This window comes from Opisthocomus hoazin, chromosome 18, assembly GCF_030867145.1.
Source record: "Opisthocomus hoazin isolate bOpiHoa1 chromosome 18, bOpiHoa1.hap1, whole genome shotgun sequence".
Lineage (NCBI taxonomy): Eukaryota > Metazoa > Chordata > Aves > Opisthocomiformes > Opisthocomidae > Opisthocomus > Opisthocomus hoazin.
The window spans coordinates 13,505,017-13,521,276 of NC_134431.1; the positions used below are offsets into that span (position 1 = coordinate 13,505,017).

General features: G+C 41.7%; 1 protein-coding gene across 1 annotated transcript; it reads left to right on the forward strand.

Annotated features, from left to right (window-relative positions):
• The first annotated feature begins 8,973 nt into the window (after positions 1-8,973).
• PCK1 (phosphoenolpyruvate carboxykinase 1) lies at positions 8,974-15,828 on the forward strand. The gene is made up of 9 exons (XM_009933842.2): positions 8,974-9,217; positions 10,593-10,774; positions 11,368-11,571; positions 11,896-12,083; positions 13,039-13,201; positions 13,332-13,556; positions 13,649-13,780; positions 14,530-14,625; positions 15,228-15,828. Exons 1-9 carry the CDS (start codon positions 8,994-8,996, stop codon positions 15,680-15,682), a joined length of 1,869 nt encoding a protein of 622 aa, XP_009932144.1. The 5' UTR covers positions 8,974-8,993; the 3' UTR covers positions 15,683-15,828.
• The last annotated feature ends 432 nt before the right edge of the window (positions 15,829-16,260 follow it).

A 16,260-nucleotide genomic window follows, 5' to 3' on the forward strand; every position in this document is an offset into this window, starting at 1 on the left:
GCTCTTTGTGCACAGCTAAACAGGCACCATTGCTTGGGAGTTAATAGGATCACCAGAGAATGAGACTATTAAATCATTGTCCTAATAAATCGATCAGTGAGATGTACAACCCAAAGGAGTTCAAATTCTGCTTCCACGTGGATATGCAGCAAGTGCACATTAAACCTTGCAAAATCAGCAGCAAGGAGTTGGTTTGTGGGTTCAGAAGAGCAGTGGCTTCCCGTGCAATTTTTTCCAGCTCAGATCACAAATTGGCTCAGGCGCTAAAGTTTCTGAGGAGCCTGAATAAAACTGCTCAATTCAGAAAGCCAAAGAAATCAAGAATGGGCTACAAAATTTAAGGGCATATTTAAAGACGTGTATTAGTGTGACTTCACTGACAGCAGGTGATTCAGTCCTTGGTATTTATCAGCAGAGATACCTTAAATCTTAGTCTCACTCCTTGCTACAGTGACGAATCATCACTTAAAGACAAAAATCAGAGTCCCATGCCTCTCCATCAGGAACTGGTAACAGAAATTCAGTATAGCAGGCATAGTTATACATCTTTGATGCTCCTGTAACAATAAATAAAGTCAGCCTTATAGTCCTCACAATCTTTCTAAACAGCAAGATGAGGAAGTGCCTGGAAAGCAAATGAGAACAGCAAAGTAACTTGTTTTGTGAATAATGGTTAGTACCCTGTTCAGAGGTGCCTCTACAAAATTATAGTCTCTTGATCTGTCATTCATACCTCACTTTTGTTCTCTTAAACAGTAAGATCTCCTGGGCAGAGCGCATTTATGCTTCACCCAAAATAAAGAGGTACTGCCTCAGCGCTAGTGCAATGCAAATACCTGACCTATACAAGATGAATAAGTAGGTTACTTGTTTTATTTTGTTTGCAGAATGCAAGTCCGTTGTTATTTATTTGTATATATTATTTTAAGCTCATGTATAAGATGTTCCTCTTTAAGTAAATAGTATTCATATGCATCTAAGTCATCCTGAATCAGGGAATTTGGAGACAGGTACAGATGGTTGGTCAACAAAAGCATATACAGCAAAGTCAGAATTCTGTCATCCTAAAGGCATAAGATAAAAGTATGATCGCCAGGGTCCAGTTGAACCCTTGACCTCTTTACGGAGTGTTGTTTGTAGCAATAATCATACTCCTGGCACTTGTCTGGTAGGACCTACTTACATTGACAAAACAAAAATCCTTTTACATTGAAAAAATTCTGTTGTGGTCCATCCATGTTGCCTTTTTCCTACTAGAAATGTGCTAAGCATAAGTGTACAGTATGTAGGATTTCACCTGACCTGTTAACACATCAGGGTTTTCCAGTAAACATAGGATCTATTACAGAGGTAACTGAGTTTTTGTAATGTTGATTTTCCTACAGCAGTCAGGTTCAAGAACCAAAAGGTACGTACTGCTTGACATAGGCACATTTGCCTTCTGACCTTTAGATGTGGCCTGGCTTTGATTTCTGCACACTCAGCTTCTCTGTCCTGTTGTTGTGGCTTCCAGTGTTACAAAATGCTTGAAATATTCATCAAAGCTATGTTCCTGGGAAAAATATAGAACAAATCTCACTTGAAACAGAAAACATGATTCAGCCCAAATTGGTGCTTTTGTGTTGCTGTCGAAGGAGAAAACAGGTTATTGTAAATGTTTTCAATTTCACATAAGAACATACTATTTGCATTATGGTTATCTAGAAAGTCCCAGTAGGGACTACCTGTGGCACAGATATAAAGATGAGAAGAGATGATGATCTTGTCGAACTAGGTTTTGAACTCCTCCAGCCGGGAACTATCAACCTAACTAGGAAGAGTGCACAAGGACGGAGAGAAATTGGCCTTATCACCTCCCAGCCCCCTCCCATGGAGAGGATAAAGGCTTGGGGATGTGAAGCTGCATGTCCAAAGTCAAATGGGAAACCCATAGGAGAGGAAAAAACAGAACCTAAACCTTCTGAATCTGTGCCCACGCTTACTGGTTAGAGCCGTCCTTTAAAGAAGTCAGCTCATGAAGGACATATAGAACTGTATGCAGTGGGTCAGACTGCGCGTAACGAGGGGTAAAAATGACAAGAGAGACAAAAGGTAAATGGAAGTATTTAAATAAATGAGAAAAAACCACATTGCCAGTCAGGTAGACAGAGCTGTGTAACCTTGAAGTGACAACTGACAGTGGGGTGCTGCTAGCAAGCGAAGGATCGCAGTGTGTGGTGGTGCAGCCTGCCCCTCACACCAGGCAATCCCAGAACCAGTCAACACTGTATTCTTGCTTGCACTGCGGGAATGGTTGGCTACTGAATCAGGACGACTCGGCACTTTCCTTGTCTTTGTACAAGAGCAGTGAGCTGGGCTGGTCAGGCGCTCCCTGACTGCACCTGAAACGCCTGATGCCCAGAGTCGCACCCGCCTGGTAAATGTCAGAACTGTGCCTTCTGGGGAGTACTAGAATTGTACAGTTGCTGTCTGCATTATGTGGATCGTGACCAGGATGGAAAATTACTGATGCCTAAAGTCAATCATCTTGAGACCATGTAACCAGTGGTACCAAAGAAGGCCCTCTGAGCTCTTCTGGTCCGCAGCGGGCTGTGCCCAGTAACTCCCTCTGAGTGGGACGCCTCTCAGAGTAACTCGCGAACTGCCTCGGCTGATCTCCTTGAGACTCAACCTTTGTCCGTTGAGAAATCATTTGATTTGAAGTGAGTATTTCACTGAACTCGAGGGGAATTTTTATGATTGCGTGTGTGTGAACCAATTCAAAATACAATATTCTATTACTTTGATTGTAATAGCAAATTCTTTTTTAATCACTCAGTAAATGCTAAGTTCAACAGTGATTAATAGCTGCTAAATTCCTGTGATTCTCTTTCTCTCTTGAAACTGTGAACACACCCTGAATTGCTGCTAAGCATATTCCTTAGTCATAAACCATTGTAGTCTAAGGCCAGTTCTGGATCCAGCCGCACCTAGGCTCCTCTCTGAGCAGTTTAGAAAGCAAGAGGGTCCAGTCTGAGCCTGGTGACTCAACGGGAGGGTCTCCCTATCCCCTTACACTTTTCTTTTACTCTGTAGAAATCATTTTCTACTCAAAACTCTCTTTGATTTTTGTATTCCATTCATTTAAGAAGTAATAGAGTGAACCTTGCCAATGGACTCTGTAAGATCACATTTTCTAAATTTTCAGTAAAATCTTTTCGCGTAAAACCTTGGAGTGATCATTTAAGCGACCTAACCACTCATTCGCGACACAGAGAAATAACAAACAGCATGCAAAAGGAAGGAGCAAGAGAAGCCAGGGTTATCTCATCCTAGAAAAAAATAAAGAAGTTTAAATTTTAAAAGGTGCTGCCATGTCATTTCTTAAGACCCGAGGAGGTGAAGTCTCTGTAGAAGGGCACGGTTAGCAGGACCCTAGTTATCAGCAGGAAGCCAGAAGACTGCTCTTGAACAAGAGGCTGAAACATCTCCTGCTGCTTGGACCTGTGTGCAAGGATTTGTCATTTAGCCCCTCCACAGGTGGGGAGCGGGGAGCCCTGACAGCTGCAAACACGCAGCTCCGTGGTGAACAGATTTCGCTCCAGCAAGGGTTACCCTTTTTATTTGCCAAGCTGAATCTCGGTGCCATCTGGGCTTTGTGTGACTGAGCAGAGCAGATGCTGCTCAGGTGAAGGGAAACACACAACCTTACACTGGCTGTTTTCCGCTCTGGTTAGTACAGTTTGTCCCCTTCCCTCCTGGCTGTGGCTCTGCTGTGCATCCAGCCAAAAAAGTGCAGTAACCATGCAAAGATCAGAGTCATGTTCTTATCAACCTTGTGCTGGCTAAAGTAAAGTTAGTCAAAGTCTTGGTGGGCCCAAACTCTCCATGTGCCCATTAAACCTGCTACAGTAGATGAGAAGAGCTCCCGAGCTCACACTTGGCAGGGTTACATGTACCCAGCCACTGGTCAGGTACCAGGGGTTACAGAGCCCATTACTCACAATCACACCGATCCCCGATACAAGTTTTACAAAAGAGAGGACAGTGTTCCTGCTGGGAAGAGTCCCCAGAATAGAGTCACAGCTCAGCAAATAGCTCTGAAAGAGCAACTGCTTACCAAGGTTAAGATTACATGAATCAACCGCATCTCCAGAGCTAATGAGCTGGTGAGAGAGAAGGATGAACAGTGAACAACATGCTGCTCAGAGCCACTAACTGAGCAAACACCATTAATGGGGAGCCACTTGCTGCTCTGCATGTGGGGTGCCACCTCCCAGCTGAGATTCAGGTGCAAAATCAGAGCACAAACTAAGTGTCTTGTGTTGCTGAAAAGGGTCACCTGTGTGACAGGAGGGAATTAAAGCCTCAGTATCCTTCACAGGCAATGTGTGGATGGGCCACACTAGCACCCTACACAAGATTCCAGTTTTTATTGCTTACAAGATAAAATGGAAAGGAGACCTTCACCTCCCCTGGTGACTATAACAATATCTCAGAGCCCATAAAAGAGAGCTTAAAAAAAGAAAGAAAGGAAAAAAAGGTGTAAATTGTTTCTCTGCCAGAACAGAAGAATAGCAAGCAAGAAACCAGTCTGCCTGTGGTATAATGTCAGCCTTGGCATGAACTATGGCACAGCCAGGACTTTCCCTAAAATATAGCCCAGGATTGATCACTCAAGCTGATTCTAAACTAAGCATCGAATGTTGGTGACTTTCATCAGAGACTATAAACATACACTAACGCATGTTCCCGTCTGCTGACACTTACTTCCGTATGTTTTGAGCAATTTTAGCATGTCTGTTGTCAGGATGAAAATGCCGTACAGACTAATGAAAGTGCAGTCTAATTGTGATAAATCTGGGTATTTTTTCCCCTTTCTCATTCCTCTACCATCAGAACAATCCACTTAACTTTGAAGACAGGCAAAAAGTTACATCACCTTAGTGGTCCACTAACGTTATGTTTTGCAGTCTGCCCAAGACAAATACTGTATCATTTGGGGTTGGAGAGAGGGAGGTAGGGAGGGAAGCACTGTGCTCCTGGTTTGCTTCTACCTGTTCTGCCTGGTCCCAGAGCCTGGTCTCCCGGTTCACGCGGCGCACGAGGAGAGGAGTGTGCAGCACGTGTGGCCAGAGCCCTCAGACCTCCTGTAGCTGGGTCAGTGCCGAAGAACTGCCTGGAAGAAAAGGGGCTGTGAGGTGGAAATATCACACAGGGCAGTGCAGGGTCCAGAATAAACCCTTGGCTCAGTCACAGACTCTTTTGCAACTGGAGGCAATTTGCACGGTTCACGTTTTCTTCTGGAAACTGAGGGAGCACAGTCCCTGCCTTGTTCCCTGTGACCTGTACGCTTGCAAGGGCTGCCCTTGGATGGATCCAGGCTCGTGCAGCATGCAGTCCAGCAGCAGCTGCAGTGTGCTCAGTATCAGCTGAGCACAACAGCAAAAATAACAGTCAAGAAGTGATGTTCTTCAGTTAGCAGAATAGCTGAGAGAATCTTTGAAAAAGCTACAATTTTATAACAAAAAAAACAAGTGACAAACTCTTTGGAGGTGGCAATATGTAGGATAATTAGTAATGGGAGTAGAATTTCTGAGTATTATTATATGTCATTAACAACTTCCAGATCTCATTGAGTGTGCTTTATCGCACCTCTGTTTGCAATGATGAAGTCAAGGTTTCTTATGACATTTTTACTGAGCATTTAAAAACTTTTACTTTTATTGCATTGAGTTGCAGTAAGTCAGTAAAAGTCAAAGTGCTTAAATCCTCTATTTTGAACGGCCTGAAGAGTGTCCGTCAAAGCAAAGATCCTGAAAACACTCCTTTCAAGGTACTTGTTGAACACTATCATCTTGAAACGTCAGATTCACACTCATTTAAATAATTTGACAGCTTCCATGAAGGAACCTGATGAGCATCACATTCAAGTGTCAAGAAGTACAGAGAAAAAGTGCCAAAAAAACCTTCAATCCAAATAAATTGTATCAGCTATTAGGGGAGTATTATAATACAGTTACTACTAAAAAAAGTTTTTTTCATTTAAATGGAAAATAAACTTTACAGTCAAGACAATTTTTTTTAAAGGACCTTACATTGCCCCCATACCACCTCCCATATTTCTCACAAGTGAGATCCCACAGCTCACTGAATCCAGAAGGCAGACACGTACACGGCAAGCAGCAGTACACGCTGGTGTTGGGTGAACAGCTCAAGACCACTGCAACTGAGGCAGTGGAGATGCTACTTCTGGGTTTTTTTCTGTTGTTGTTATGGGAGCCACTGGGAGTTAGGAGCATTCAGTATCTTCAAATTAAACCTTTAAGGCCTTCTGTTGGGTATTGAAAAGCTGAATCTCTAAATGAGAAGATTCTTGAAAAAATATCTTGGCCCTAATCTGCATATGCTCCAGTTATTTCATTGCACCAAATATTATGCATGTTTTGTACATGGGCTTGAGGCTTACTGTGTGTTTGTGATATGCTTTGAGATCCTCTGATGGGAGGTGTTACCTAAATACATGTAATTTGATGCTCAAGTGTCTAGAATTCCCAGTGGGCATCTGCACTCAAGCCCTGCTGCCATCACAAATGAAAAACATTTGGAATCCTTAATGTGATTTTTAATGGACATATGTTCATAACACAGTGCCACCAATTTGGCATATTTAGTGTCTTCTCAAGAGAAGCCCACAGTTTGTATAGCAAGATTGTGGGAGGTTAGGATTGCAGTGTGAGAAAATTTGCACAACACCTGCCTGACTGTAATTTAATTGGCAGAAACTAATGCTCCGGGTTTGGGGATTTTTTCCTCCGCTCCAAACTGAAGAGACACTAGAGCTAATCCTGCTGTCTTACACTGTCAATTTTAAGCTTCTATTCTGACTTCATTTGTGCTGCAACACAATCGTTTTCTGGTCTGCTCTCTTTTTTCTGAGAACTGAAGCATTGCTGTTTTATTCTCCGTTGTTATTTCCATGTATGACGACTTATGTTGCCAGCAGGAAGGACTCAGTATTTTCGTACTTCACTGAAAATGGAGTCTGACTGGTATTACTGAAGATTATGCCGCATTTTATTTTTGATGAAGTACTTAATGATATGTTTTAAAAGGAAAACAGTTGGCCAAAATATTTCTGATCAGCAACACCGTATGTGGACTCCAAAGACAAACACCACAGCCGTCATTATTAAATTGTCTTTGATTTTACCTTTGCTTACATTAGAGGCCCGTCTGGAGCAATCTTTAGCACGTCTTATCCGACCAGATTTTTGTTTTCCTTTTCAGGAATGTTTGGCCTTGCAGTGCATCAAGGACAGCCCCTCTTACTTCACTATTTTCTTCCCTTTGCATTTACAAAACATCATAAAAAGCTCTGCAGGAGAGAGAGAGGATGCAGTCCCAGGGGAAGCGTCCCTGCAGTGTGAGATTCAGCTTCGCAGCATTCTAGAGTTGTGGGGCAGGAAGGCGAGCTGCAATCCCAGTCCGTGCTGCACTGCCAGACCTGCCTGTTGAGGGCTTGCAAGTCACTGCTGGCTGCCTCGGTGAGAGCCTTGCGGGGCACATCGCATTGACTGCGTGAACTTGAGCCTTTTTTTATGGGCGTAATTGTGTAAAACGGAGTAGGGGAAGGTAACGAGCTGAAAGGCAGGCAGGCAGGCAAGAACAGGTAGAGGCAAGACCTCAAAATGTCCGAGGTCACTCTCTCACCCTCAGAATTCTAAGAGCAGTAGTGCCTGTTGGTACCATATACTGCTGCAACAGATATAAATATGTACATGTCTGTATATGTACATATGCATACAGTGCACTTGACACATATAACAAAGTGTGCAGCCACACTCATGAGCAGTTTTGTGCCTTCTCTTTGAGTAAGACTTTAAAGATAGGTTAATATTTTATGACCCTCATAGAACTCCGAGTAAAATAAAACAATGTGTGAAGGAGGGGGTTAATTACTGAGACAGTTGCTGATCTGCCTCTTCTGAGCTTGTTGCGATAGAAAAAAATTGTTCGGTTTGCCTAAAGCGAGACATAAGCAAGAGCTCTATCCTGCGCTGAAGGAAACCCAACATTTAGATTTACATTGCTTGGGTTTTTTTGAATTACATGGACAAAAATAAGGCCTCCAGACAGGCATATGTAGTGCTTATTCAAGCCTGTGAGTGCTCAGTGTTGAACTTTATCCCAGGATCAGGCAATGTTCCCAAGGTGAGTAAACACACCTTGGACGAGCCTCCACTTCACAGCCAACTAGCGAGCATCCGCCTACCAAATGTGCCAACTGCGCTTTGCCTGGACGACCCCGTGTTGCCGGCTCCAGATACTCTTTGTACTCAACCTTTCCCACACACCAAGAAGTTATGGCACTTTTGGTTTCAAAGCCAAATTGGATCAAAGTTTAGTTAAACTGCTGAATTTTGTAACTGCTTCAAAACAGCAAACCCAGGGGCTAAGAATCACTGCTTTCAGCATTCATTAATCAAACCTGTTAAATGATTACCTCGTCAGGGCTGCTTTGTTGACAACTCTGCACTATGACAGTGTCAGTGGCACTGTCCCAAGACACATCCAGTGGTGACGTAAAGGACAAGCCTCCCTCACCGCACCTAGTGGGATGGACACTACCACAAAGAATATTTAAGGAAGGAGGATGCTTCCTTGGAAACCAGTCATCACAAGAGTACTCCATAGCAGGTGAAACGGGATCAACTGAAAGGGACAGCAAAATCCTCTCTGACATCGACCTCAATCTTATAAAGACAGTAAGTAGAATGGCCTCTATTTTTTGCAGCTTGAGATTACCAGTGATCGAAGTTCCCTATACTGATTTAAAAGCAGAAGTACCTGATCAAGTCTATTACAAATTGTACCTTTGTGTTTTACGTTGTTAGGAAGGCTTTATTGACACTGGTTAGAACGTCATAGTATGCTAACACACCCAATGTATTTGCTTTTAGATTGTGATCAGTATTTCACAGCCATCTACAAGATCCGCTACAGGCTCAATAATGCCCCCACAGCTGAAAGCCGAGGTAAACGTCATGCCCAAGGTTGTTCAGGGGGACCTGCAGAGCCTGCCGCCAGAAGCGAGGGATTTCATTGAAAGTAATGCCAAGCTGTGCCAGCCTGAGAGCATTCATATCTGCGATGGCTCAGAAGAAGAAAACAAAAAAATTCTGGACCTCATGGTAGAACAAGGCATGATAAAGCAGCTGAGCAAGTATGAGAACTGGTGAGTAGCCTGAAGGAGGTCACATATGGACTCAGAATTGCAAGATGCTTTTTCTATCCTGTTTACTTTTAAAGCTACTTATAACCCTGCCATATTTGCTTTCCATGAATGTTTTGGCTCTATAGCTTACACAGGTGAAATACTTAGGAAAAGCAAACTTTTTCCTCTAAAAATTAACATAAAGCATATTATTCAATTGGACTATCAACTGTACATTGTCTCTATTGATTAGTTACACCAGGGAACTGAAAGAATGTCATGAGACTTATGTAACTGATCATTAGCAATGGCTAAATATTATTTAGCAAATACACCTTTTGAAGAATTCTACTGTTTTAGTCAATTAGTTTATTCATCAAATACTTTTTTGTGGCATTCAAATAGCTCTGTGGGTGTTCAAATATTATTCAGTACAGGCATTATTCATATCATGCCGATGAGCTTTGACTGTAATGTATTCAGCAAATACTTTTTTCAAATATTTCATCATCTCTCCCAACTAACTCAACATGAAAGGAGACTATTAACAAGAAGTATATACTCAGGAATTACATGCCGACCGAGAGATCTTCATGGAAGAAATCTGCAAAGACTTTTGAATAACTAAGTGCAGGAATTTGGCAATCTGTTTGCAGACTATTTGGGAGAGAAAAGGGCAAGATTCACCAGATAAATTATTCATTGTTAATTATATGCTTAGCTATAGTGATGATGGTTATGACAGCCCAACTAGAACATTTTTATACTCGTGGAAAATTTCTATGCACAGAGGTGAAAATGTAAAACAATCCTCTCTATTGTAAATTGATGGCAAGAAATGTTTAGAGGGGAAAAAGAATCCCCTTTAATAAACTCCTTCACTTTTTATAATCATGCTTATACTCAGCAGTATTTCTTTTGTGATGCCTCTAACTTAAAGGACTATGCCAATCCACTAAGCTAAATTCTGATCCCACAGGCACTGATACCAACACTTACAGTACTTGCTTGGCATCCACTTTGCTTGAGGCATCATTTTGTGGTCCCCATGCAAAACAACTTCACACTGATGAGAATGAGAACTAAACAAGATTAACTTTTCCCTGGAAGTTAACAACAAAGAAAAAGACTGAGATAAGAGGCAAAGGAGTATTAATGTGTAACCAGAATTTCCTAGCCTGTATAATTTGTTATTCGTACTGGAAAGTCTTGAAACAGTTTGTAGGAGAGACGGTATCTGACTGATTTTTGAGATCGTTTGTTATACTGGCTCTGTCATGGTAGTTTTTGCCTTACAAAGCACTGTACCCTTTTGTGCTAAACCAGTCCCACAGAAGGGTAGGAAGTGCTATACTGATAATTAAAGTCTAATTTCCTGATTTTTGGTGAAATGCAGCTGGTTGGCTCTCACTGATCCAAGAGATGTGGCAAGAATTGAGAGCAAAACCGTCATCATCACTCACGAACAGAGAGATACCACTCCGATCCCTAAAACTGGAACTAGCCAGCTGGGTCGCTGGATGTCTGAAGAAGATTTTGAGAAAGCCTTCAATACCAGGTTCCCAGGCTGCATGCAAGGTAGGCAAGAAAAGGGTGGCTGACATTCAACTAGGATTACAGAGACACTACTACTCCTTGTTACTGCAATCTTTAAAGACAGATTTTAGCTAAAGGTCTAGGTTTATACCCCTGATATTAGTCACTTTGCTGGTGAGATCCAAATGCCTGTGCAAGGGTAGTCCTCAGTCTCTTTATGAAAAGAGAAGAATGCTGGAAAAAGAGGGGCGAAGTAAGGTAGGAAAATTTTGGTGATTTTTTTCAGGAAGTCACACAGCAACTAAGCAGCAGATAGGAACTGAGGTGAGAATGGAGGAACCCCATCCCGAGCAACAATTTCAGGTTCAGCAGTTTACACCAACAGAGAACTTGGCCTCCACCCACCTTTACTACTGGCTAGACAATTTGTCTGAACAGCTGCTTTCAGAATTTAAGATAAAATTTCTTGCTACACAATTAGACAAACAAAGCTGCAGCTCTTTAAACATCATCAGAAACACCCACAAGACAAACAGCGTTTAAAGGAGTGAGAAACACCCTCCATGTTAATAAAAATGATGTCAAAAGTTCCTTGTTTTTCTCTCTGCCACATCTTACTACTCTGTGTTTTCCAGGACGTACAATGTATGTCATCCCCTTCAGCATGGGTCCTATTGGGTCTCCTTTGTCCAAAATTGGGATTCAGCTGACAGATTCACCATACGTAGTGGCCAGCATGAAGATCATGACGCGAATGGGGACAGCTGCTTTGAAAGCCCTGAGCAACGGGGAGTTTGTAAAATGCCTTCACTCGGTTGGATGTCCTCTACCGCTAAAAGGTAAGAGACATTAGAAACTGTCGCCCCTGGAAATTCCCAGGAGCACGTTTTAGAGCTGGCTGCGTGTTCTCAGCACGTGGGAGACACTCAACATAGAAGACCAGGGTGGTTTGTGCAACAGCACTGGGTTCAGAGCTCAATTAAAGGAGTTTAAGCTTAATGAGAGTTTCATGGAAAGGAGGTTATTATCTGTAGTACTTACAAGGGGGGGTTTCTTTAAAGCATCTGGTATGTGTTGCTGTCAGAGGCTCGATGCTGATGAAACAACAGTGTGATCCAGCATGGAAATTGCTGCATTCATGAGTACAACATTCTGTTCTGCAGAACCATTAATCAACAACTGGCCGTGCAACCCGGAGTTAACGCTGATTGCCCATCTCCCGGATCGCAAAGAGATCATTTCATTTGGCAGCGGTTACGGAGGAAACTCCTTACTGGGGAAAAAATGCTTTGCTCTCAGAATTGCCAGCAGAATCGCCAAAGAGGAGGGCTGGCTAGCTGAGCACATGCTGGTAAGAGCTATTAAATCATGTGTGTTTGAACAGCCATTAAACTTTAAATTAGCTCAACATAAATGCATCACATAATGCTATCAATAAAATTAGTCTCATATGGATAGTCCTGTAACAGTAAATATGAATTTATGACATGGCAGGCTTATGAGAAATAGGAAACTGCTTACAAGGTTAAGTACAGATACTATTTTAAAATGTTTGGTAAAGTCAGAGACCAAGAAAGATTTGGAACTTCTGACAGTGGCTACTTGTAGGCAGACCCATGTACTTGAGCAGAGCATAAACATCATCACCAGGCATCCACATTACCCCTACAATTCTAATAGTGAAAGATTAATGCAAATGTTGAAAATAGTCTTTCATATTATAAAGAGGTCTATGCACTCAAAAATCTGCAAATATTAGATTTTCTAAATTATTTCTTTGTACCCTTCCTGCCTTTACTTTCTGCTGTCATTTAAACACTCTACTACCATAAAATACCACAGAAAAACAGAATTTTAAAGTGCATAAGAGAACAGTCTCAGAAAAGATATCTGGACTCTGAGGAATGCAGAAGTATCTAAACATAAAATGCTTTCACGTTCCTCCAGTCGTGCAGCCAAAAGAATATTGCTTGGTTTTCTTCTGTCTCAGCTGAAAAACACAGCTGTATACAGTCTGTGTATCTTTAATCAGCAAAATACAGATAAATGCTTGAATTATGTACATACCTGACGTTTTAAAATATAAGCACTCCTTACAAATATTCTAAGGGCAAGAAGAGCAGACTTTTTGATGAATAGAGTACAGTTTGAGTTATTTGTCAACTGTATTATGTGGTGCTTCTTCTGTAGGAACAAATTTACATAATTAAATATTTTATCATTACCCCATGCTGGGAGGCAATCTTCAAAATTAGAAGTGCAAGAAAAAAAGACCATGTTTAACAATTGCATTAATTTTTCAATAGATCCTGGGCATTACCAATCCAGCAGGTGAAAAGAAGTATTTTGCTGCAGCATTCCCTAGTGCATGTGGAAAAACTAACTTGGCCATGATGAACCCAAGCCTGCCAGGATGGAAGATTGAGTGTGTGGGCGATGATATTGCCTGGATGAAATTTGATGAACAAGGTAAGGAACTGAAATTGGATCGCTTTAGAGTCCTGAACGGGTTGCTTTTAGGTGCAGCAAGACATGCTATAAAATTCTGGATAGACTTAAACCAATTTGATTTACTTATATTTTGTCATTTAACTTCCAGGCAACTTAAGGGCAATCAATCCAGAAAATGGCTTTTTTGGTGTCGCCCCTGGAACCTCAGTCAAAACAAACCCCAATGCTATTAAAACCATATTCAAGAACACCATCTTTACCAATGTAGCAGAAACGAGTGATGGAGGTGTCTACTGGGAAGGCATTGATGAGGCATTACCACCAGGGGTAACACTGACTTCATGGAAGAACAAGGACTGGACCCCAGATAGTGGTAACCTGGCCAACTCCACTGTCTCTCTTGGCTTTCTCTGCTGAATTCAAGTTAATTCTGCCATTATGACCTTTTTATTGTATTCTGTACAGGGGAACCTTGTGCTCATCCCAACTCACGGTTCTGCACTCCAGCCAGCCAGTGCCCCATCATGGACCCTGCCTGGGAGTCACCCGAAGGCGTGCCCATTGAAGGGATAATATTTGGAGGCCGCAGACCTGATGGTAAGAGATGCAGTGGCCACACAGCACGGCTGAAGTGCTGACTACAGAACGGTTGAAGCACAGCTGGGCACAGGCACAGGTTTTGCTTTCACAGCTGCAAAAGCAAGGAAATAACCATGTTGGTCTAGATTCTCCATGTTAGCCTTTGACACACTATCTCTTACAGCCACTGATATTTCAATATCTGAATTGCTAGATGTTAACACAGAGCAAGTAATAATAATAAAGGGCTGGAGAGAGATCAGGACCCACTAACCTGGGTAACACATAGCCACGTACCAAATTGCTGTACTTGTCTCAATTTGCTTACAGTTTAACTAGTTTGGGTAGGAAATGGTTAGAGAAATGAACCAGTTGCAGACAGTTTACAGAAAAAGAAATAAAATAAATTGATCTGTTAAAGGTCACCTAAAGTTGGAAAAGAAATAGAAGTAATGCTAGGTCTGAGTCTAATATCATGGCCGCAGGACCAGATTCTATTTCTGGTAAAATCTGCTGGGGATTCTGAGGTCCCAGATATCTCCTACTGAGCAACTAAACACGGATGTGTTCAGTAATCAGTAGCCAGTTTTGAAAACATTCGTATAAACTTCTTTGCTGTAAGAGGGCAGGAAATGAACTGATTAAAAAACAGGAGAATTTAGAATACATTATACAGCAACATGCATTCAACAGTAGCTCAGGTGGCAAAACCTGTTATAAAAATGTTTCTGGCCCTCTAATTACTGAGGTGATTTTGTTCTTTACAGGTGTGCCTCTCGTATATGAGGCCTTTAACTGGCAGCATGGAGTATTTATAGGAGCAGCTATGAGATCTGAAGCAACAGCAGCTGCTGAGCACAAAGGTAAATCAAAATTTAATCTGCCTACCTGTATTAAAAGCAATGCTCTCTGGACTGCCTGCTCTGTCCTCTCCCCCTGCTCTTTCATATTTCAGTCTTGGCAGCTAGTTTTGCAACTTGTGCATTTTCACAATAGAAAATATTTGTACTGGAATTAACAGCCACATTCTCTGTAAAAGTCAGATTAAGTAAAATTATCCCCAAGGTGGCAAGCGTACAGAAGAGGGTGCAGGCATGGGGCTGCCAAAAGCCTTGATATGGAGTTCTTGTTACAGTCTGGGATAAACAAACTTAAATTTTCTCTTCTGGTAGAGCTCAACATAAATAAATGAATGATGAAAGCCAGCTCTTGAGGATCTTCATTTAAGCTGCTTGACCTGAGATTTAAGAAATTTAATTTCCACTGATTACAAAAATTAATTTAATTTGTACCTTTTTTGTACATCAGGGATAATGCTTGTATTGTTTCTTAAAGCTCTTTGGTTCAGATACAGAAGGGTGGTTAAGGGACCATAGGTACTGAATCCTGGGAACATCTGAATCTTTGTGCTTTAGAGTAAATGTGCCATTTATTACCTTACATTCTCCATTTGTGTTTTGAACAGGCAAAATCATTATGCACGATCCATTTGCCATGAGACCTTTCTTTGGCTACAACTTTGGCAAATACTTGGCCCACTGGCTCAGCATGGCACATCGTCCAGCTGCAAAACTACCAAGAATCTTTCACGTTAACTGGTTCCGGAAAGACAGCCAAGGGAAATTCCTGTGGCCTGGCTATGGAGAGAATTCCCGTGTGCTGGAGTGGATGTTCAACAGAATTGAAGGGAAAGCCTCTGCCAAGCCAACTGCCATAGGTTACATCCCTGCTGACACTGCTTTGAACTTGAAGGGTTTAGGAGATGTTAACTTGACCGAACTCTTTGGTATCTCCAAAGAGTTCTGGGAAAAGGAGGTAGAAGAAATCAAACAATACTTTGAAGTGCAAGTTAATGCTGACCTTCCCTATGAAATAGAAAGGGAAACGCTTGCCTTAGAGATGAGGATAAAACAGTTGTAGCTGGTGAAAACCACAAGTATTTATCAATCCACACATACTAAGACAGGACAAATACATTTTACCAAATCACCACTGGAAGCATCACAGCACACTGATGGGCAGGGGGTTATAATGAAAGTGGGTCTTAGTTTAGTTAGAATATAGATACGGGCAGTCTAGAAGTAACTCCAGACCTAATCATTTATAACTACATCAGTTGTGAATAGGTGAGCAGCTGTGGGAATGTATGTGCATGTGGTCTGCAAAACCCTGATCTGTCGCTTACATGCACATATAGCCATGATGTAGGTAAATTATTTGCCTAGTTCTGCATATACAATCCAAACCAATCCAGCCTTCAAAATGTAGCACGTTGTTTCTATCACAAACCTCTAGAGTCTCAGACTCTACAAGAAAGAAGAAAGAAAATTAGATGCTGTATATATGTATTACCTAAACATATTTCATGGCTTAAATATTTTTTAGAAAAATGAAGTTGTAAGTTTTATCAGAGTGAAAGATGACTTTGTATTACTAATGCATATTTAAGACATTGCTATTATATATGGCTCATGTTGCTGTGATTTCCAGATGTTTTG

Bases quoted from the DNA above. Each gene is read 5' to 3' on its own strand.
- PCK1 (XM_009933842.2), top strand. From the start codon at position 8,994: ATGCCCCCACAGCTGAAAGCCGAGGTAAACGTCATGCCCAAGGTTGTT. The intron at 13,202-13,331 runs GTAAGGAACTGA...TTTAACTTCCAG, and splicing joins GATGAAATTTGATGAACAAG to GCAACTTAAGGGCAATCAAT. The intron at 14,626-15,227 runs GTAAATCAAAAT...TGTTTTGAACAG, and splicing joins AGCAGCTGCTGAGCACAAAG to GCAAAATCATTATGCACGAT.